Source organism: Dipodomys merriami, unplaced genomic scaffold (genome assembly GCF_024711535.1).
Source record: "Dipodomys merriami isolate MVZ:Mamm:240054 unplaced genomic scaffold, mDipMer1.0.p SCAF_524, whole genome shotgun sequence".
In the NCBI taxonomy this organism is placed as follows: domain Eukaryota; kingdom Metazoa; phylum Chordata; class Mammalia; order Rodentia; family Heteromyidae; genus Dipodomys; species Dipodomys merriami.
Window position 1 is genome coordinate 350,242 of NW_027206096.1, and position 23,416 is coordinate 373,657.

Sequence of the window (23,416 nt, forward strand, 5' to 3'; positions counted from 1 at the left end):
TGGGCAAAGTAGTACATACCCGTAAGCCCAATTCTCAGGAGACAGACAGTAGACTTAAGAGTTCAAGGCCAGCCTAGAATGCATAGCAAGACTTTTCTCAAAAACAAAAGAAAAACATTGGGTGTTTCTAAAAATTGTTCTGAAGTATGTAAATCAGAGAGAAAAACTTGATTTAGGGTTAGGTTTTTACTTCTCTTAATTTTCTGTTTTGTTCACTGTTACATTTTCCAAAGACAGACCCAGTGCCTGGCACTGATACTTCTTGAGTTCCCTGCAGGCCTCTTCAAGAGACATGTGCACTATGACCTATGAGCAGGAGCCCAGAGATAAGGAGAGAGAGAGAGAGAGAGAGAGAGAGAGAGAGAGAGAGAGAGAGAGAGAGAGAGAGAGAGAGAGAGAGAGAGAGAGAGAGTGTGTGAATACTCCAAGCAGAGTCCAGGTCTGAAGGTAAAGGCCAGGGTAGCTTGAGAATGGTGTGAAATGCAACTGGACAGATAAGCCCTAGAGACATGGCCTCAGGTTCTGGAGCAGGTTCAGGGTCTTAGCTCAAATGTGGTGAGGAGGTCTGGAATAGTATTTTTTTTTTTTTTTGGAGAGGGGCAGTTCTTGTTTTAGGACTTGAACCCAGGGCTTGAGTGTTGTCCCTGAGCTTTTGCTCAAGGCTAACTAACATTCTACCAGTTGAGCCACGGCTCCACTGGGAGCTTTTTTGGGTAGTTTAGTGGAGACAAGAGTCTTGCAGACTTTCTTGTCCAGTCTAGCTTTCAACCACCATCCTCAGATCTCAGCCTTCTGAGTAGCTAGGATTACAGAAGTGAGCCCTCGCCCCAGCCTCTGGGATAGTTTTGATTCACTTCCTCAGAGTCCCTATGGTTGCCAGGGCCTGCTTGAGGTTCTGGTGATCCAAGAAGGCAGAAAACCCAAATTCTTCCCTTGTGGACCTCAGGATTACTGGACAGACTTGTAGGAGTCCCACGAGCAGACACTGAACTGAGTCTGTGAAAAAGCACAGGCTGTGGTGTAGCAAGAAGGAACAGATGGAACAAGAGTGGATGTGAGCTATTGCTGAGGTACCTGGCTGGTGCCCAGGGCAGTGTAAAGATGATGGCGCAGCTGGACTGTCAGCCCAGCATGAGTACACATGTGGGTGGCTTGAGAACTCTTTCAGAGGTCAGATTGCAACACACCTGTCCCCTCACCTTCTGAATGGACCTTTCCCCAGGCTGTTGTGTCTTGTTGCACACACATTGTTCCTTTTCCTCGAATGTCCTCATGCTCCTTTGGGTCATTCCCAGCTCTGCTTTCCCCTGGGGCCCAGCTCCTGGAGTGCCATGACAGTCTTGTTTTGCTGACCTGGGCCTCTGCAGTGTCCTCTGCGGTCGCCTGGATGGAGCCCTCCTCCGTGTCTCTGTCCACCGAGGACCTGTTCACTCGTAGGAAGGCTGTGTCATCTGTTTGTTTCCATCTCCAGGGCATGATGTGGACACGTAGCTTGTGTGTCACACCTAGCATGTGTGTGACACACTTAGCATGTGTGTGTTGCAGGGACTTGTGAGGTCACTTTGAACAGAGTGCTGTGGATTTTCACTGCCGCTCTGCTTCTGTGCAGTTGTGGGCTGAGCGGGCTCGTCCTAGGATAAAAGAGGGTGGAGGACTACACGTGGAGAATTTTCAAAGTGCATGCTTTGACAAGGCTCAAACCCTGCATGTGATCGGCACGCAGGCTCCCTCCCCTCTCTGTTCTCCAGGAGCAGTGACCTGATAGGAGGTAATGTAGGAAGTGGGTCGCTTCCTTGCTGACATTTTATTTTTAGGAAGAAGCGATTCTGAGATTTCCTTTTTCTTCTTTATTTTGCCCAAACTATCAGTTGGGTAGCAACAGACCACTTGTGGAAAGTGAATGAGTTGACCTTATATGGGCAAGAGCTCAGTAACCTTTTAAAATACGAATCATCTACTCCTTCCTTCTTGGATGAGAGAGAGAGAGAGTGTGTGTGTGTGCGTGTGTGCGTGCGTGTGTGTGCGCGCGTGTGTGCGTGTGTGTGCACATTCACACTCCGTGTTCCCCAGGTCAGTTAGGCAGCTTTCACTTTTTCACGAGTTTCTGTTTATTTTGTATTTTTATTTTTTATTGTTACTACAAAGGTGATGCACAGAGGGTTACAGTGAGGTCAGGTCATGAATACATTTGTTTTTGGACAATGTCACCTTCCCTTGCTCTCTCCCAGTTTTCCCCTCCCATTCCCACTCATAAGTCGTATAGTCCATTTTCAACCTAGTGTCTAGTGAATAGACTTCCAATTTAAAAACTAATATTTGGGGGATAAAATGTGGGGCCTGAGAGACTTGCCTGTGGGACCCCAGGAACTTGTGGGGTCGCCATGTGACCCATGTTTCGCATCATGTATCTCTAGTCTCAGCCCCAGGAGCCCAGCCTGCTTGATGCGTGCCTGCCCAGCGCACGCTGCCTCCATGGGCTGTCATCCTCGGATGGGAGAGACTGCTGTGTGTCACCCAGGTTCTAGGAGCCCTTTGAGCAACTTAGCTGTATATTGTTTTGCTGTGTGCTTGTGTTTGTGTTCTTCTTTTTGAACTACTTTGAAGGGTACTTCACTTGTGTTCTGGGCCTGTGCTGCTGGAGAAGGAGGGTTCTAGAACCTAGGACTAGGACAGCCCTGGTATGGCCTGGTGTAGCATAAGATGGTCAGCTCCTGAGCAGGAGACATGAGTGTGGAATTGGCTTACTCCTTGTGTCCATCCTGAGCACATGCCTGCTGAGACCCAGGCTGGCCTGTCACTCGATGGACTTGGGATGCCACGTTGATGAGTCCTGAGGAGCTTGGTTTCATGCAAGGCTGCTGCAGACCCTCTGCATACCTGGCGTCCCATGGGATATCAGAGCATGGTACGTAAAGGCCTGGGGTGGGGAAGAGGAGGCAGAGGCGGCCTGGTACCACCAGGTCCAGAAGAGACCACTGATTGCAACTAAGTGAATATACTTCAAAGGTTTGAGAATCTGGTCAAGCAGGCTACACAGTGTTTTAATAGAAAATACAATTTGGGCTGGGCGCTGGTGGCTCACGCCTGTAATCCTAGCAACTCAGGAGGCTGAGATCTGAGGATGGTGGTTCAAAGCCAGCCTGGGCAGGGAACTCCATGAGACTCTGATCTCCAATAAACCACTAGAAAACCGGAAGTGGCATTGTGGCTCAAGCAGTACAGCACTTTTCTTGAGCTGAAGAGCACAGGGACAGCGCCCAAGCCCAGAGTTCAAGCCCCATGACTGACAAAAAACAAAAACAAAAACAAAAGTTTGGTTTGGTAATTTTTTTTTATGTGTATGCCAGGACCAGAGTTTGAGCCCAGGACTTTGCTGGTCTTGTTCCCAGTGGGTGTTCTATCATTAAGTCACACCTCTATTCTGACATGTTTTTGGTTAGTTGGATGTGGAATTTCATGGACTTTTCTGTCCTGGCTCAGGCAGGCTTTGAACTTGAGATCTTCCAAGTCTTGGCCTCCTGGGTAGCTAGGACTATAGACATCCACCACTGGTGCCCAGCTGAACTGGTAATACTGATACAAAGCTTGAGGAAATGTTAACGGCTTGCCTTAGGAAAAATCTCTGTGGACTTCCATGCGTCATGGCAACTGGCTACAGTCAGCAAAGCACCCCTTAGGCACCTTTTCTTTGAAGCTCTGCTTTTCTAGGTGTGTGTCTCAAAGGTGCACCTGGATTCCACAGCATACCTCATAAGGAGGGGTACAGACAGAAAGGGGTTGAAAAATCAGACTGAGGAGGTTTTTGAGATAGACAAGTCAGACTACTGAGCCTGTAACAAAGATGGAGCCCACATTGTGTGTGTGTGTGTGTGTGTGTGTGCGTGCGCGCTCGCGTGCATGTGTGCATGCACTTGTGTGCGTGCGCATGCAAGTGCATACACACACATGCACCAGTACTAGGACTAAAACTTGGCCTCCTGCTTTTGTTTGGCTTTTTCTGCTCAAGGCTGGTACTCTGCCACATTTTCAATTTTGCTTTTTTGGAAGTCAACTGGAGATAAGAGTCTTTATGCCTGGGCTGGCTTTGAACCATGATTCACTGACTTCAGCCTCCTAAGTAGCTAGGATTACAGGTGTGAGTCACCAGTTCCCAGCTTGGAGTCCACATCTTAAGCCCACGTACTGTCCTGTGCAACACTGCAAATGTCATTTATGAGACCAGACTTGATTCAGCCCTGGACGCCACCCTGCCCCCTCCCACCGCAGGGAGGGCTGCCAGGACGTGCACCTGTTCCCTTCCCTGGGTGCCTCTATCTGTGCTCATTGTCCTCTATTTCCTATCCTTCCCTCCCTCTCATGTTCTGGTTCTTCCCTCTCCTTTCTGTTCACCAGAATTTAAAGTGCTTAAAGAAATGATGATGTAAGGAATAAATTGAAGAAAGCACAGGAACCAGATGAGTTCATGACTGATGGTGCGGAAAGGCCCGGTGGTTCTGCCCCATCATAGCACACATATACGGCTAGGTCACTGTGACACTGATGCGGTTACTAGGCCAGGAGCATGGTCTATATTCAGAAAAAAATGAAATAAAGAACCGTGCATACATCAGAAGAGCTAGGTGAGAGCATTCTCACAGCCTCGCCTACCCTGGGTGTGTCCTATCAGCTTGCTGCAGGGTTTGTAGCCATACCCTTTTCTGTGTGCTGTCTACGCCCTCCTCCCTGGGATCCCCCTCTTCCCGACAGGCTTGGTATGGGGAAGTCCCACAGAGCCACAGCTTAGTTTGAAAGGAATGTCAGGTCACCTGAACACTTGGATCACCAGAGCTGGGCGGAGTCTCTTCCAAGTCCACTGGGCTGGTGGAAGTCGGTAACTCCCCTTTCTCTCAACCTCCCTTCTTTTCTTTCTTTCCTTCCTATGCCATCCACTGTGGAATATACCCTTCCCACATGTAGGGTTTGTTTATATAATGGGAAAATTTTATGCTAAGTAATAATCACATTAAAAAGTTTGAGCCGGGCGCTGGTGGCTCACGCCTGTAATCCTAGCTACTCAGTAGGCTGAGATCTGAGGATCGTGGTTCAAAGCCAGCCCCGGCAGGAAAGACCGTGAGACTCCTATCTCCAATAAACCACCGGAAAACCGGAAGTGGCGCTGTAGCTCAAGTGGTAGAGCGCTTGCCTTGAGCTGAAGAGCTGAGAGACAGCACCCAGGCCTAGAGTTCAAGCCCCACAACCGACAAAAAAAAAAAAAAAAAGTTTTGAAGCAAGTGAGGAAATATTCTAAGAGAATATACTAAGGAGATCTCTTTTATACTGGGGCATTTTGCAAGGCCTAGTAATGAGGTAATATTTTTGCTAAGAATGAGTGGGATAGCCTGTGAAGTAGGCACACTGCAGCTAGAGGCCTTTGGAGAACAAAAGTAGCGTATACAGGGGGCCTGAGGCAGGAAAAATGGGGGGGGGGTCACCGCTTCTTTTGGAGCCACATGACCCATGGTGGTAAATGCAGCAGCTCGAGACTGGAGACAGGTGGTGCTAAATCCCAGAGGCACTCAGGCCTCTTACCAGTTTGAACTTCATCCTAAGCCCAGTAGGTAGCTTCTTTCTTTCCACCCAACATATACAGCATGCGTTAGAGACAGCACTGAGCAATAGCAGTTGTTGCTGCAGAAGACGTTTACAACTTCTGTTATATTCCCTCAATCCTTTATCATGTGGCCTCATCACATTGAGTTGTAATCTTAAAAAATATTCATGTTTGGGGCTGGGAAAGAGGCTTAGTGGTAGATTGCTTGCCTAGCAAGCATGAAGCTCTGTGTTCGATTCCTCAGTACCATATAAGCAGAAAAAGCCAGAAGTGGCGCTGTGGCTCAAGTGGTAGAGTGCTAACCTTGAGCAAAAAGCAGCTCAAGGACAGTGCCCAGGCCCTGAGTTCAAGCCCCAGGACTGGCCAAAAAAAAAAAAAAATCATGTTGGCATTTGGCTTTACATTCTCTAACCATGCTCTCTTACTCTGCATATGGAGCCTGGCTGTTTGTGTACATCAGGACTGCCTTGTTTTTTTCTGGTATACTGTTGCTTCTCTACTTGGCTGTTATTACCTCTTTAAACATTTTTTTAAATTTTTTTGTTGGTTGTGAGGCTTAAACTCTGGGCCTGGGCACTGTCCTTCAGCTCTTCACCTCAAGTTGAGCGCTCTACCACTTGAGCCACAGTGCCACTTATGGTTTTCTGGTGGTTAATTGGAGATAAGAGTCTCACAGACTTTCCTGTCTGGGCTGGCTTTGAACCTCGATCCTCAGATCTCAGCCTCTTGAGTAGCTAGGATTACAGGTGTGAGCCACCAATGCCTGCCTTCCCCCCCCTCTGTCTTTCTGTCTCTGTCTCTGTCTCTGTCTCTGTCTCTGTCTCTGTCTCTGTCTCTCTCTCTCTCTCTCTCTCCTGCTACTGGACTTTGAACTCTATTACCACTTGAGTCACGTTTCTAGCCTGGCTTTTTGCTGGCTAACTGGAGTCTTGAAGACTTTTCTGCCAGGGCTGGTGCTGAACCAAGAGCCTCTAGCTCTTGTCCTCCTGAGTAGCTAGGATCATAGGCTGTGCCACTGGTGTCCAGATGGCTGTTGCCTCTTGAAGAAGGTTCTCTAGGTCTTTGGCTTACATCTCTCCATTTGGATGCTCGGAAGAGTCCCTGATAGAAATTCCAGCTGCCACTGTCAGGAGACTCCCATTTCCATTACAAGCTGGAAATTGGGCCTGATAATATGTGGGTCAAGAAAAAAATCCCAAGTCCTTGGGCTTATCAAGGTTCCTTTTCTATATCATTTCTCCAGATTTTGAGTGACAGTTTGCTCTTGGCTTGCCTGATACTTTACATATCCCCCAGGAATTACATAATGACTCCACCACTTTCCTTTGAAGAAGTTTTCCTGCATCTTAAAAAAAAAAAAATACTCTTCTGTGTGAAGTACAGTCTCTGTTCTCTGTCTCCCCCTCTCCCTGTCCAGTTTTTTCCAGGATGGACTGAAAGCAGTAGAGAGCCTCAAGCCTTCTATTGAAACCCTCTCCACAGACCTTCACACGGTGAGCCGCTCCCTGGCGGTAGGTTAGCCGCCTCTGTGCAACCAGCAGTTCTATCTGGTCCCATCTCCATGGGGTCAGCAGTTCCACCAGGGCTTCTTCAGTCTATGTGCTTTCACATTTGCATGCTGTGCTGTTGAGAAGGGAAACGCCCTGTAATGGCAGGAGCCACTAGAGGGAAGGAGGGAGGCAGTCATGGCTCCTGGAGAATGCGGCGGCGACTCCACATGGCATTGTGTTCCAGTCTTAACTTTTCTCTGCTTTGCTTGGTTTTCAAAGATCAAACAGGCCCAGGATGAAGAACGAAGACAGCTAATACAGCTCCGGGATATTTTGAAATCAGCCTTGCAAGTTGAACAGAAGGAGGTGAGGGGATTTAGAATAGAAGGCTCTCTGTGTCTTGGGGGCTCTGGGCTGAGGAAGGTGAGATGCTTGTCTTCCAGGGACCTGCAGTTCACTCTGGGACCGACAGGAAGCATCCAAATATTGTTTTACAATTGAGTTTTGTGAACTACCTTTTTTAAAACATGTCTGCTTCAGAGGAAGCACCTGCTTCTAGGCAGTGGACCTCATTGGCTGGGTGGGAATCTTTCTCATTCCTGGCACATTGACTGCTTCCATTTGTGCATTTGCCATGCCCCTGTGTTGCCCTGCTGTGACATAAGTGAAACTTGTGTCTTGGAATAGGCACAGAACTGAGTGACTATCTGAGTCTCTCAAAGAGAGACTGTGTTCTGTGTGTGAGGGTTAGGCTAGGGTTGGTAATGCATGCTTGTAATCCAAGCATTTGAGAAGCTGACGCAGGTGGATTTTGATTTGCAGGCCCTTGGACTGCATAACATGACTCTATTTAAATTATAAAAGAGAGAGAGAGATGTCTAGAGTTTGTGCCTATGGTTGCATCTGATAAGCAGACATCTGTCCATGTTTTTCCATTTTTCATGTAGCACATTTTCACGTGCTCATACATCACCAGCAACAATTCATGGGGTTTGGAGCTCATTAAAAAAATTAAAGGTAACTTTTAAGGGTAACTTAAAATAGTATACTCACTATGGAGTGAGTATTATAATGTGATTTTTTTTCTTTATTGCCTTTGAGGTAAGGATCTTAGTATGTTGCGCATGCTGCCCCTGAACTCCTGTGCTCAAGCAATGCTCCTGTCTCCCTGTCCTGATAGCGGGGTGTTATGTGAATTAAACACATCCACCTCTGTCAATAAAGGAATGTGTCTAAATGTATTTACGGCCATTAGATAAGCATCTGGGTAACAATATAAAGTTCTCTGTTGGCAATTTGTTGAAAGTTCTTATACTATAACTGAATATTGTTGTTTCTTTCCCAAATGCACTTACCTTTTGTGACCGAAGTCTAGGAGAGTAAGTAGCCCAGTATTTGGAAAGTCTTGCATGTATTGTTCATGAGTTTGAAAAAGCATATATTTCCTCTTCATGTATCGTGACGGTCAGCGGCCCTTTATCCTCTTTTGTCATAGAAGATTTTACTAAAAAGGGTTTAGAACCCCATTCAGAGTGATTGGCTTGCTTGTCACACAGCCCGTGTCTTGTAGGCTGTGTCTGTGTCTTGCTGCCCAAGATGCCTTTCCCTCAGCTGTCCTGTGAGCAGCTTGAGAAAGACTCCGGCCTCCTCTGTCCGAGGGGTCAGCAAGGGGTACTTGGTCACAAGGGCGAGCTAAGGGAGAGGTCATGAGTAATTCTAGAAAATACGCAAAGCATAGGGTCTTCCTTCCATTCCAGAGAAATCCAGAACCTAATGATTTGAGATTCCCAAACATGGAATAAGAATAAGAACTTGAAAGTTGTGGCCTAATTGAGAGGAGAGAGCTCAGTACCAGGTGTGGGCCTGAGTGTCGAGGAGGTGGTTGAGAGCTCCTTTTGTCAGACAAGGAGGATACAAGCAGGAAGCAGGCCATGAAGGAGGGGAGGAGCAGTCTGGTCTGCAGCCGTCGGAGCAACTTGGTGGTCTGTGGCTGTGCAGAATTAGGAAGTTTGAGAATGCTGGTCCTGTCAGCTGCAGAAAAATGTAGCAGACGTACCAGCACAGACCAGAAGTTCGATGGGTTACTGACCAGAGCTGGGGCGCATGGGGGTTCTTCCCTTTCCTCCCTTGGTGCCCAGTGACTCCTGTCGGGAACACGTTCTCTACGTTCCTGGTTGTGATTGGGTTGTGAACCCATGTGTCATTTTTTGCCTTGCTTTTTGGCAGTGGTGTTCAGTAGACTGGACAGCCGGTGAACTGGTGGAGTGATAAGCAAACGTGAATCAGTTAAGGTTGACATGTTTTAAAGTGATTGTCGGGATTGGGACTCTGTCTTCTTTCCCTCACCTTCCAGCAGGCCTGGAATATTTTGTTTTCTCTCCTTCCTTTTCTCTGGGATTCTCTCTCCTCTGCGACGTAGAAAGCGGATGCTGATGGGTATTTTTTATGCAGTGTGAGGAAAATTCTGTGCAGTGTATGGGAATGGTTCATGAAAGTTCAGTGACGTGTCTGCTTGATGGTGGTCCACAGCCACTGGTGGTGTCTCCATCCGTAAATCCCAGCGTCACTGATGGTGGACGAGGAGAGCAGCCGCGCAGTGTGGTGCTTTCAGTGCTCTGCTTTGTCAGCCCTGGCTGTACTTAGGTTTCGAGCCTGAGCTGTTTAGGATTCTAGTATATCTCCCATCTCCCAAAGTCATATGTTGTTCTTGAGGTTTTCTGCTCTCTGTTGAGGGTGTTATTGTGATGTCCCCAGTTTTCCGACTTAGAGAAAAGTTGAAAAGTTGTATAAATGAACAAGAGTTTCTGTATCCTCATGCTTGATTTTCAGGAAAGATCCCCCTACAAAGTTACAACCGTTCAGAGCTGCTTTTCGTGTTTCTCCATGTCAGCCTTCCTCCTCCCACGTCCACCCATGTGTGTTCTCTGGGTTTTGCTCTGGTGTGTCCGCTGTGGTGCGGGCCAGTCCTTCCATGTGGCGCTGAGAGCCTGGACTTGTGTTGGTGGGGAAGGGTCAGACTCAAGGCTCTGGGTTGCAAAGCCTTAAGTGCTAAAACCTCAGGGCTTTTTCCACTCTGGCCTCATGGCTACTTCTTCTCTTGGCCAGCTCTTCTCCTTTTCAGACATCCTCGTGTGGTGGAGCGTGGCTGGACAGTCTGTGCAAAGGCAGGGGTCCCCCCTCCACGGTCTTTCCCTCACCTCAGCTTTCCGGTCTGGATTTATGAGCAGTGTCATGCTCACCTCGGGCATCGCTGAATCTCCGCCTTCCCTGCCGAGAGCATGGCAGCCCCGCTTGCTCCTGCGCCTGGGGACATAGGACTCGCCATTGGTCCACACATTCTGCTGCTCTTCTTTCCGTGCTCACTCTGCACTAGGCATTGCTCATGCCCACACTCAACAGAGCAATGCCGATGCACCTCCTACCTCTTCAGGAGCCCACATTCGGGGGTGGGGCAGGGAAAGCAGTGGAGGGGGAGGGGTGAGGAGAGGTCTGCTGCCCTGGCTGGCAACTTGAGCCCAGGTGCTGTGGGAATGACAGCCAGTGATGAGGTCTGAGCAGCTGCTTTTGAGGTGACAGGGATTGCTACAGTTGTAGCAGCTGGGCCATGTGGACCACTTCTGTCCAGGACCAGAGGTTGCGCAGCATCTGTCTAGCGGAGCAGAAGAGCTGGCGTCCATGTCTTCCTCATCTACCAGCACCGTAGTGGCCAGGTCTTGGACCTCGCCACGCTTCGATCTCCTGTGCCTGCATCAGCCCTAGAGCTGGTGCAAGATTTGAGAAAAACTTCCTGTCAGGCTCTCGGCTCCATTGTAATGAACAGTACCAGTTCACCTGCTCAGCAAGCAATGAGCTCTCAGGTGGTGAACAGATTTCTGGGCCAAATTCCCCCATCCTACTTCTCACTCCTCCCGCCCCGCATCCAGCCGGCATCACTGTTGCCCACCGACCTCTCATTTGGGGGTGGAGTGATAATTAATGCTCCTCTCCAGGCCCAGGCACTGCCTGCTTGCCGGACATTTCATGATTCTTTCTGGCACTTGGCATCACCAGTGCGACCTCTCAGTGTACGTCTGATGGACCCACATTCACAACTTGAGTCCAAGAGAGAGGGGATGGGGCACGTGCTGCAGCTTGCTCAGTGCTGTGCCGCCAGGTGGCCCTCAGGTCTGTGCTTCTCCACGCCTGTTCTTTCAGTGAGTGCCACATGACTTCAACACCTTGTACTAGAGTCTTCAGAAATTGCCCCAAGACAACGGAGAGGGCTCTTGAGACTTGAGAACGCTGCTGCTGGCTCCCGCCATCTGCAGTGCCTTCCACGCTGAGATGAGCCAGACCTCATAGCCCCTCCTCAGCAGAGAAATCTTCCGCCTGAGGAGTGTCCCCCTCTGTAGGTCACCGCTCACGGAATTGTCTGAACGGACTTCATGAGAGGAGGACAGGTGTAAAAGTTTTTAGGACATTGTAGAGTCTCACTTCAGGGCTTGCGTACAACCTGTGAGGTCTGCAGCATAGTCCATGTACCTGGACTTCAGGAATAGAATCATTACTCATCTAGGAGCCTCCTGGCAGGACCTGGGAGCTACCCAAAAGTCAAGACCACAGGTGGTGTCTGGTGTCTGAGAATGTGTCACTGGATGGAGGGTACGTGGATGCTGATAGGATTTTTGTGTTCCCCAGAGAACCACCGACGCTTGTAAAGTCCTGAGACCTGGTTGGTTCTCCCTGGTGTGAAAGCCATGAGCACCCAGCCGTAAGCCTTCACTGATGTCACCTACAAGGTGACTTTTCCTCGAATTAGTAGACATTAGTCGTGAAGTCAAGTCTTTCTGATTTGGTTTTGTTGTTGTTGTTGTTGGTGGTGGTGGTGGTAGTGGTGGTGGTGGTGGTGATGGGATTTGAGCTCAGGGCCTGGGCACTGTTCCTGAGGGTTTTTTTGTTTGTTTGTTTTGTTTTGTTTTTGGCTCAAGGCTAGTGCTCTGCCACTTTGAGCCACAAGGCCACTTCCTGTTTTCTGGTGGTTAATTGGCAATAAGAGTCTCACAGACTAAATTTTCTGGGCTGGCTTCAAATAATAATCCTTAGATTTCAGTCACCTGAATAGCTAGGATTACAGGTCTAAATCATGGGTTTTTGTTGTTGTTTGTTTGTTTAAGACAAGATCTCACTTTGTAGCTCCGGCTGGCCTGGAATTTGAGATCTTCTGCCTCAGTCTCTTGAGTTCTGGGATTACAGGTGTATACCACTATATCCAGTTCAGCTGAGTCTTTTGACAGGCTTATTTTTAGTCTTTCGTAGAGTCAATGAGGTGAGCACGCTTTTGTTACCCCTCTACTACATTATTTCTGGCAGTGGTGAAAGCTGGATTTGCTGCACATCTCTAGTTCTCCGATCTGCCCTCTTGGGAAATGTGGATCCTGGGTGTATCCTATCCCATGAGTGAGAAGCTCACTCTGGGTCCACAGGCCTGCATGCTACAGAACATGCCTGTAGAAAGTGAAGCCGTTTCTCCCATGTGGGATCTGCTTATTTCGGAGTCAGTTGTCAAGCTCGGTATTGGAGAGTTTCTTAACACACTACTGACTCCCCAGTAAAAGGTTTTTTTTTTTTTTTTTTTTTTCCAGAGTTGTTGCATGTGTGTGGCAGAGTTTAGAAAAGTCAGTGATGGGGCTGGGAATGTGGCTCAAGTGATAGAGCACCTGCCTAGTAAGCAGAAGGCCCTGAGTTCAAACCCCAGTACTGCAGGAACAAATAGTGCCACACATTCCTATTTGTGGATCTGGCTTGACATGTGGCAGTGACCATACTCCCAAATTGATCTATCACTGCAGCACAATTGCCATCCAGATCCCACCTGCCTTTTTATAGAAATTGACAAACTGATTATGAAATTCATTCAGAAATGTGAGGGACCAAGAATAGCCTACAGTCTTGAAAAGAGAAAATCAATGCTGGAGGAGGACTCACATGTCCTGATTTCAGGTCTGACAAAGCTGTAATAACCATGGCAATGTGAGTTGACATATGGATACACACAGATCAGAGAAACAGGACGGAGCTCAGAAATAAAGCCTTTGTGGCCAGTGAATTTTCAGCTCCAAGATGGAATGGGGACAAGCGTTCCAACAATGCAGCTAAGATGATGGGATAGCCACAAGCAAAAGCACAGATGGGAAATATCTCATACCATAATCAAAAATGAACTCAAGCTGGGTGTCAGTGGCTTATGTAATCCAAATAATTCAGGAGGCTGAGATCTGAGGATCAGGGTTCAAAGCCAGCTCAGGTAGGAAAATTCTGAGACTCTTATCTTCAGTTAACTACCAAAAATCTGGAAGTGGAGCTGTAGCTCAAGTGGTAGAGCACTAGCCTTGAGCAAAAAGGCTTAGGGATAGAGTCCAGGCCCTGGGTTCAAACCCCAGGAATGGCACCAAAAGCAAAAACAATACACGCACGCACGTATGCACGCGCTTGCGAGCGCGCGCGCGCACACACACACACACACACTCCCTGATAATGGATTATTGAACTGTTAAGAGTGATTTATAGACATAGACTTCATGACCTTGGATTAGGTGATTGTTTCTTATATTTGATCCCTAAGGTACAAACAACAAAATAAACATTACATAAATTAGGTCTCATCAAATATAAATACTGCTGTGCTTCAAATCTTCTTTCACACCATCATGAATGGAGCACTGAAATCTACGCTTCCATCTTGCCTGCCAAGCTGTCTCCTGTCTTCGGGCTACAGGACCACCCCTGCCTCCTTACATAGTGGCCCCTTGTCTGCCCCTCCATATGCCTGCCTCTCAGACATTTCGCTGTTCTCTTCCATTGCTTGCCCACATCTTTACAACTCTTCCAAACTTTCTTTCTCTTTGGTTTCTCTGTTGGACTCTTTGATTCTTGAGTATTATTCTGGGTTCAGGTCACTGATTTTCATGCATCAGTCCCCTCCTCTCTGGGCATGTGCTCAGAATCCGGGAATAGTCATCTTCTTGGGGGCTGTGCGGAGCCTGGCCCTCCTGTCTCAGGACAGCCGGTGGAGCATGGAGCACCCTGGTCTGACTCCATCTCATACTCTGCACTTGCTTTCAGGAGCTCTGAACCCTGAGTAGATCACCTGCTTTCATTCTGTGTCTGTTTCTTCAGTTAGGAAATAAACTGGGGGTGGGGGCAAAAGGGAGGGCTCTCAGCCTTTCTGGAATTGTCCGTGTCTGGCTTTCTTCTTACTCCCTTCAGATCTGCCAGATTTTCCAGCTGGTCTCGGTAGCCCCTTCTACTCTCAGCTTGGCTCATCTGATCATTTGTTAAGCACCAGTTGACCTTCTGTTGGAGGCCAGACATGGGACTCTAGCTTTAGGGATTGGTCCCTGGTCCTTGCTCTAAGTGCTTAGGCTGGAGTTTCCTAGTCAGCTGGACTCCGTCAGTTCTCAGCTGCCTCATGGATGGTTGTCCATGTAGTTGGAGCAGTTTGCTTTAGTATCAGGCCCCAGTTCTTAAGATAAATAGGTAAGGAGTGGATTGCTAGGCTGATACCATTAGGAGCTGGTATTTATATTTAATTCTGACTGTATTTACTGTCTTTCTGGGTCTGGTTTTCCTATTGTCCAAGAAGGAAGCAGGCAGAGAGCCTGAGTAGCTTGTCTGTAGTAAGAGGCAGGAAATGACATCTGCCTCCTGGATGTTGTGTCACTATTCCCCGCCCCCCCCTTCTTCCAGAGGCAGGGATGGAGCCCAGCCCCTTGTGATGCCAGGCAAGCACTAGAGCCGCACAACCCCAACACTGGACATGATGATTTTTGACACTTTGTCTCTATCCTGAAAAATGGCTTTTATGAGCTCCTAGATAATAGATTTCACGCCCCTTTGTGATATAGTGAAAAGGAGGAAATTTTCTAATTTAAAAACACATATAGACATTTTTTGTTTTGTCTATTGAGACTTAGACGATACCTTATAAAGCAATTTTTTGACTATTTTTCAGGACTCACAAATGCGCCAGAGTACAGCTTATAGCTTACATCAGCCTCAGGGAAACAAAGAACACGGAACAGAGCGGAATGGCAGCCTCTACAAGAAAAGTGATGGGTAGGTGAACCTGGTGACACTAGTGCTAGAGTTGAAATGTGTGTATGTTCATTGTCTCCCGTGTCTGAAATGTCTAAACTCTTCTTGTTTTCCTGCTTCCCCTCTAAGGATCCGAAAAGTGTGGCAGAAAAGGAAATGCTCAGTTAAAAATGGTTTTCTGACCATATCCCATGGTACTGTAAGTACTACTCTCTTTTAATCTGTGGTCTTTACGTAGCTAAATGTGTTCTGTGCTGCTGTTAGTGACGTCAGGACAAAGGTGTTGGGCCTGTGTAGTGGTGTTGGGGGTGACTCTTGCAGTTTTTCTGTTAAAGAATGGGTGTGAGCTCCAGCGTGTTTTACTGGGTGGAGTGTGGGCTCCATGAATGGCAGCTTCACAGAGTGGCCTATCAGCCACGTTCCCTGGAATGAGGAGCAATGCTGTGACTTCCAGGAGCCACAGAATAGCAGGCAGCTCCCCTGCCAGCCTGTCCTGGGAGCTGAACTCCCACTTGGGACAAGACTTCTATTTTTCCATTAAACGGAAAATACTTAAGTATTCAGAAATTAGAAATCCAAGAGAAAAGCCATTTCAGTAACTGTTATACAAATCTCTGTGTTCAATCTTAGTCAGTTCTTTTTCCATCATCCTGTTTATAACAGCCCATGCCGAGTGCAGCGCTCATGCCTGAACACAGGCTCAGGTCTCCCATGTTTGGGAGGCAGAGAGTAGGGAGCATTCAAGTGGGCAGAAAGTTCACGCTGTTATCTCAGTAGAAGGTGGGCCTGAGGGCTCATGCCTGTTCTCTCACTGCATGGGAAACATAAATAGTAGGATCGTGATTGAGGCCAGCCCAGACATAAACTCACGACCTTATATGAAAAAATAATCAAACAAAAAGGGCTGGGGGTTTGGCTTTGCTCAAGTGGTAGAGTATCAGCCTATAAACATGAGGTCCTGAGTTCAATTCCCAGTACCACCCCCCCTCCCGCCAAAACCCCCCAGAAACCTGAACCCTGTAGGTTAGCCATATAGAGAAAAACCAATCAGCTGGGTGCAGTGGCACATGGATGTAATCCCAGCTGCTTGGAGGTAGATCAAGAGGATCACAAATTCAAGGACAGCCTGGGCAAAAATACACCATGTAGCCAAGGGCTGGGAGTGTAATCCAAGTGGTAGATCACGGCCTAGCATTTGTGAAGAACCGGATTCAATCAAAGTACCACAAAAACAAAATGAAACAACACAAAGGCAATCCGTAAAATGAGGTACAGAGACCAGGAACTTCATCACAGTCTCAACACAGCTCTTCACAGAAGGTGGTATGCGTGGGGGAGACTGAGGTGGGGAAGCCAGGCAGGCTGGTAGACAGGTGTGGGGCTGACTGGCCCGAGCTGAGCTGAGTGCTGTGTGGTTGGTAAGGCCAGTGTCCTCCGAGTGTTCACACTCCTTTTCCCTTAGTGCAGGCCTTCCCTGTGTGCACACCGGCCGCCTCAGTTGTGGCCCTGGGTGGCGGTGGCGGTGTCTGTGTCTTCTCTGAGCCTTCCTCTTGGTCCCTTCTCCCATTCTACGTGAAAAAACCCCGCTGGGCAGAGGCACAGCTTCTTGGGTCCTAGAGAAAGGTCATGGTGGCGGTGGGGTCCTGAGAGACAGCCCCGTTCCAGCCTCGCTTGTGCTGGAGTCTTTGTTTTCACCCATGATCCTTAGGTCTCAGCCTCTTGAGCAGCTAGGGTTACAGGTATGAGTCACTGGCGCCCAGCTGGTCCTGTACCTTTAAGTATTTGCATCTAGCTCTAATGACCTAGATGAGAAAGAGAGTTGATATGATGCCTCTTTTATGTGGTGTGACTGTTAGTGTCTCTTACCTGTTTAGCAGCAGCCCCTCGTGTATGCTAGTTTCCCATCAGAAAAAGGATCAGACTCCCAAAGATGGTCCCAAGAAAGGGGAAGCTAAATGCAGTTCCTGGTTCACCACCAGGAGTCCCACTGCTAGAAACAGGAAGCCCCCAGGGCGCATGTGAGTTAGGAAAACGGAAGCTGGCAGCGTTTGGGAAGTGAAATTGCTATCCTCTGTTTTCAGGCAGAGCGATGAGGATTCCATCCTGGATGGATTCAGTCGGAGCTCACTCTGGTATTCTGCAGTAGCCCCGACCAATTGTGTTTCTGGCACAGGGAAAAGCGCTCCTTGGGATGAAGCACTGTCATTAGGCGCCTTCCCTGCCAAGTTACAGCACTGCCACACCATGCAGGGCTGGCTGGGCTGGATTATTTTGGAAGAGGCTCCCATTGGTTCTTCAGCAAACTGATTTTTTTAAAAGTGATGATCGGTTATGCAGGAAGAATGCAAACTTCCTTTTAAAAGCCTGACAAATTGGTAAAAAGGATGACATGATTAAAATAGCTGTATCACTTAGATTCTGTGCCTTCAAGGCAGATATACATTAGGCTATTAGATCTGCCCTTCTTCCTGAATTTTGCACAAAACTGGAGCTTCTCAGTGAAAGGTAGACTGCCTTGTAAATGAGATAAAACTGATGTACAAACTTATGGGTGGGGGCAGGAGGAAAAAACTGGGAGAGCAAGGGAAGGGGTGACATTGTCCAAAAAGAAATGTACTCTTTACCTGACTGATGTAACTGTCACCCTCTGTGCATCACCTTTATAATAACAGTTTTGAAAACAAAAACAACCCTGTAGTACAGCCAAATGGATTGATGACATCTTGTTTCTAAAGTGGAGCCAGAAGGGGATTTTGTGGATGAAATTTTTTCTCACAAATTCTTCTTTCAGCTTTACTGTGGCTAACTGCTTCCTGTAAATGGGCAAATTTGTTTTTGTTTTTGTTTTTGTTTTTGTTTTTGCTTTATGTTTTTGTGGTACTAGGGTTTGAACTCAGGGCTTTGTACTTGCTAGGCAAGTGCCTTATTGCTTCAGACAGGGACTCTTCTACTTCAGCCATGCCTTTAGCACTTTTTTTTTCCTGTTACTTGTGGGGCTTGAACTCTGGGCCTGGGCATTGTCTCAGCTCTTCAGCTCAAGGCAAGTGCTCTACCACTTAAGCCACAGTGCCACTTCCGGTTTTCTGGTGGTTAATTGAACATAGGAGTCTCACAGACTTTTCCTGCCCAGGCTGGCTTTGAATCACGATCCTCAGATCTCATCTTCCTGAGTAGCTAGGATTACAGGCGTGAGCCACCGGCACCCTTTAGCACATTTTGCTCTGGTATTTTTTGTTGTTGTTGATGTTTTTGTTTGTTTTTGGTGCCAGTTCTGGAGCCTGGACACTGTCCTTGGGCTTTTTTGCTCAGGCTAATGCTCTACCACTTGAGCCACAGCTCCACTTCAGGCTTTTTGTTGTTAATTAGAGATTGAGATTCTCACATACTTTCCTGCCTGGGCTGGTCTCGAACCACTATCTTCAGATCTCAGCTTCCTGGGTAGCTATGATTACAGATATGAGCCACTGGTACTCACTTGCTCTGCTTACTTTTGAAACAAGATACTGCTTTTGCCCAGCCCAACCCAGGACCGCTATCCTTCTACTTCTGCTTCCTGCAGAGCTAGAATAACAGGATAACAGGTGCACACCTCCAAGCTCGTCCTTTTTGATGGTTTCCATTTGCTGTGAAGTGAGAAAGTGTCTTTGAGGGTAGTTATCTTAGAGAATGAACAACTTCCCTCATGCCACGGGGAGGAGGAAAGGTTAAAAGTTGAAGGTAGTGAGGGAGAATGGCTGTGCTTCTCTGCTGCTCCAATTAAGTGCAGGATAGCCCTTGCCTTCCCTGGGTGTGCTGTCCAGGCCAGGGACTGTGCATGTTGTGATATCATTCAGAGAGAGGCTTCTGCTCGTCACTGTGAAATGCATGGCTCATGTACTGGTTTCTGGACATGCTGATAGTCCTGTTGGTGAAACTCAAAAACTGATGTTGATTTTACTTGGACCTCTCAAGATTAGGCAGGGTGGAGTCTTCTAATACTGAGTATGATGATCTGTTAGGAATTTAGTCAGTGAATCCAGTCAGTGGAGAATAGGGTACACATTGGCTTCTACAGAGGAGGTTAGACACCCCAGCCAAAAACCAGGAGAGCCTGCTAATCCAACGCAGGCAGATCCTTCAACAAACCCAAACTCTGCCTCTGCAAGGATCAGCCCCATCATAAGGGGGGATGAAGACCCCGCCAGCTCTCTAGAGTCAGAGGTGGTAACCTCTGGTCTGTGAGCGCAGGAGCTCACACATGCGTGCCTGGCTGCTGGTGTGAACGGGTCTGGATTAACCCCACATCCGTGTCATGTGTCTTGACGCAACTGGTAGCTGCTGGAAAGAGACACAAGAACTGGTGAAGTTTAAGGCATTTTTTGCTTGACATTTCTTTCAGGCTCTTGGTAGGGTAAGAGAAGCCCATTCAGAGTTGAAGGCTTCTCCAAGATTTTTAAAGCATGTTGTCACTCAAGACGTTTTCCCTAACCATCTGTTCTTTGCTTCTTTGGATTAAATGTAATTTTATTTTTTGAATTAGTAAAATAGACATTTTTGGTACATTTCTGACAAAAGTACACTGTGATCTGTGGTGGGTGGGAGCTGGGGTTGCATATGTAAATGAAGTGTATTTTGTTGAAACTTGAGTGACAGTAATGATTGACATTTATGATTGAATCTGTTACCTGCTATCACTTCTGAAAGTGAGGACAATTATTTCTCTGCCATTTTTGTGCAGAGATCACTTTTTCTATTTAGAAGTGAGGTTTTTACTCAGCTGCACTTAAACTGGAGCTTGGCTTAGTGGTAGAGCACCTGCCTAGCAAGTGCACTTACATAGGCTTTACTTCAAACTCTAGCAATACCAAAAAGAAACAAAGAGAAATGCTGTGTGTGTGTGTGCATGTGTGTGTGCGTGTGTGTGTGTGTGCGCACGTGCGCGTGCGTGCCTGTGTGCATGCGTGCACGTGCGCACCTGTGTGTGTGTGGGTGCATGCATGCCTATGTACCTGCATGCCAATACTGGGGCTTGAATGCAGGGCCTGGGCACTCACTGTCCCTGAGCTTTTTTGTTCAAGACTGGCACTCTCCCACTTGAGCCACAGCTTTACTTCTGGCTTTTTGGTGGTTAATTGGAAATGGGAGTCTCATAGTCTTTCCTACCCAGGTTGATTTCAAGCCATGATCCTCAGCTCTTAGCCTCTTGGGTAGCTGGGATGTATAAGCCAACAATGCCCAGCAAAACAACAACAAGAAGACATTTAAGAGCTCCAGATGTGAAGCTAGATGCCCAGTTTCCCTAGGAAACTGAGAGCTCTGGAGAATTTTATCTAGGGAGTCCATGGCCACCAGCCGTGAAGCTGCCCCTGCGCGCCCCCTTGTCCCGGGTGGGTTTGTGTAGACCACCACAGGTACTTTGGCAGGGAAAGCAGTGGCCTCTGCCGCTGGAGTCCCGAACCCTGCAGTGTTGCTCTCAGGCTTCTCGGCTGAAAGCCTGCCTTCCAGAAAGAGTCTCCCCATTCTAGTCAAGAGCGAGCTCCTGCGGTGTTCTCAGGAGCAGAGGAGGTGCCCTCGCTGCTCCCCGCTCAGCCCGTGCTTTGTGTGTGTGTTTCAACAGGCTAACCGGCCGCCCGCCAAGCTCAACCTCCTGACCTGCCAAGTGAAGACCAACCCGGAGGAGAAGAAGTGTTTTGACCTCATCTCTCGTAAGGTTCCTTCTGAATGCTGTGTGTGCTATAGAGAAGTTATTTTAAATTCTCGAAGGCACCAGCCCCATGTCAGACACAGCGTACTGAAGAACTAATTTTGGAAAGAAACATCCTTTTTTTCCAGTGCCCTGCTGCTTCTGTCTTTCTGTCTGTGGCAGTTGCTTGCCATTGAACTCAGGACCGCCCCACTCCACGGGCTCTGTGAACTGAGAGACTCCACACAAGGAGATTGTGCCGGATGGGACTCAGGCCTGAAACCCCTTTGCCTGGTTTGTTAAGAGGACATTTAGCTGCAGAAGCCTTCCATAATTTATTTGTGCAATGTTAGAAATGCTGTGAACAACATGAGGGGTCTTCAGGGAGCCTGGAAACTTGTTTGGGGAATCATCTTCCCCACCACAGAATTAGTCTTTGCGCTTCTGTTTGCGTTTCTTCTTTGTGGCATACCCAGAGCAGTCACCATGGAACCATCTAGTACAGCAGATGTTTACTAAACAGAAGCACTCACACACTCCAAGTTAAGGGTATGTGCTGTGTTAGAGAAAGCAGACCAGGTGTGGTGTATGCCAGTAATCCCAGCCCGAGGAAGGTGAAGGCAAGAGGCTCACAAGGTCGAGGCTGGCATGAGCCAACCAGCCCATCAGTGTTTTTGAGACCCTCTTCTCAAAAAAAGGAAAAAGGAAACAGAATCCTTGTTGTAAAGCCTCGTGTTCTTGGTTGTTGCATGTAACAGGGTTACAGTGGTTTGGGGTCGGACGGGCCACGTCAGGAGGGTGTTCCCCCACCGGCTTTGCTGGTTTCTGCTCCTTAACCTCCCTGGACCTCGGACCATCCATCGCCCAGCCAGCTCACCAAGAGTCGCTCTAAGAATCACTGTCGTTTCAGGAGCTAAAACCACTCCTGGAGGATGGCATGTCGTCTGCTTATTTTTAGGGTTACCAATATTTGTGGGTGTCCCAAATGTCACCACAGTCATCTGTAGAAGTTACACCTCCTCTTTTTTCTCTTAAAGTTTAATTTTTCCCCTTTACTGATTGATTGTGTAGGCAGAGACTTCCTGTATATATGTCACACAGCTTCCCCTACTTTGCATATCTTAGTACAGTGAGTCAGGAGTGTAGCATACAGACGAATAAGGAGAAATCCTAATTGAGGGATCCATATGTGCAGTTATGAAAACACCAGGAACATTGACACCCAGTGCTGCTAACTGAAAATCTCACCTTCCATTAATGCCCGTGCTTGGCGCCAGGATTCCCTCCAGGCCACCACATTGCATTTAGCTGTTATTATCTTGCTTCTCTATGGTCAGCAGTGCTGCAGGCTTTTCTTTTATGACCTTGACACCTTTTGGAGAGTATTGATGAATTTTGGTGTTAAAAGCCCCTCCATTTGCATGTCTCTAGAGTTTCTTGTGATTGAACTGAAGTTATTGTTATTATTTTCTTTTGCAAGAATAACACAGAAATGATGTCACCTCCCACAGCACTGTGTACACAGGCCTAGCAGCCCACAGAACACTTTAACCACTGCCAAGACCAGCTGTACATGACTGGCTTTTTATATTTGGCCATCACTTAATGATACACTCTGGCCTTAGCCAGAGTACTCCTCTGATAAGTCTTTGAAAAGGCTTTCAGCTGGGCGCCAGTGGCTCGCACCTGTAATCCTAGCTACTCAGGATGCTGAGATCTGAGGATTGAGGTTCAAAGCCAGCCAAGGCAAGAAAATCCATGGGACTCTTATCTCCAATCAATCACCAGAAAACCGCAAGTGGCGCTGTGGCTCAAGTGGTAGAGCGCTAGCCTTGAGCTGAGGAGCTGAGGGACAGTGCCCAGGCCCAGAGTTCAAGACCCTGACTGACCCCCTCTCCCCCCAAAAAAGCTTCTTTCATTCATGGGGACCAACTCTGTAGTGAATTTTAAAAATTAAAGCCTTTGAGAGGATAGCTATGGTTTCCATTAGCCCACTTCCCTTTCAGCCTGGAGTGGGAGGAATAGGGTAGGTTTCTTCCTTTGCATTATGAAGCCAGAAGTACTGAGGAGGACAGACATTTGAAGGACTTAAGGAGTGCTTGATTGAAATCATTAATTTCCTGGCAGAGAGCTAAGGTGATCTTTGAGATGAGTGATATGCCCTCTGCCCCCGTATTGAGTCTGGCTCACAGTCTGGCTCACAGTTCTTGACCAATCTCCTCTTGTCATGCAGATGACCGGACGTACCACTTTCAAGCAGAAGATGAACAGGAATGTCAGATGTAAGTTGTAGAGGTAGGGCTTGGGGCATGACCCCACTGCGGTTCTTGGAAGTCACATTCTCCACTCTGTTTAGATGGATGTCTGTGCTGCAGAACAGCAAGGAAGAGGCGCTGAACAACGCGTTCAAAGGAGATGACAATACTGGAGAAAATAACATAGTCCAGGAGCTGACCAAGGAGATCATCTCAGAGGTGCAGAAGATGACGGGCAACGGCGTGTGCTGTGACTGCGGGGCACCAGGTGACCGGGGAACCCCATTCCACCCCAGGCTCTAGAACATTCAAACCTCATTCGGACTCAGAATCCCTCCACTGATTT

The 23,416-nt window shown here is 47.8% G+C and overlaps 1 protein-coding gene across 3 annotated transcripts in view; it reads left to right on the plus strand.

Annotated features, from left to right (window-relative positions):
- Positions 1-23,416, plus strand: part of LOC138811393 (arf-GAP with SH3 domain, ANK repeat and PH domain-containing protein 2) — a 153,203-nt gene that overhangs the window by 90,780 nt on the left and 39,007 nt on the right. For all 3 annotated transcript variants that reach the window (XM_069999123.1, XM_069999124.1, XM_069999125.1), the window contains exons 8-14: positions 7,008-7,083; positions 7,360-7,446; positions 15,071-15,174; positions 15,283-15,352; positions 20,750-20,837; positions 23,049-23,097; positions 23,172-23,338. In XM_069999123.1, the coding sequence (XP_069855224.1) occupies positions 7,008-7,083; positions 7,360-7,446; positions 15,071-15,174; positions 15,283-15,352; positions 20,750-20,837; positions 23,049-23,097; positions 23,172-23,338 (641 nt within the window). The remainder of the gene's footprint in view (positions 1-7,007; positions 7,084-7,359; positions 7,447-15,070; positions 15,175-15,282; positions 15,353-20,749; positions 20,838-23,048; positions 23,098-23,171; positions 23,339-23,416) is intronic.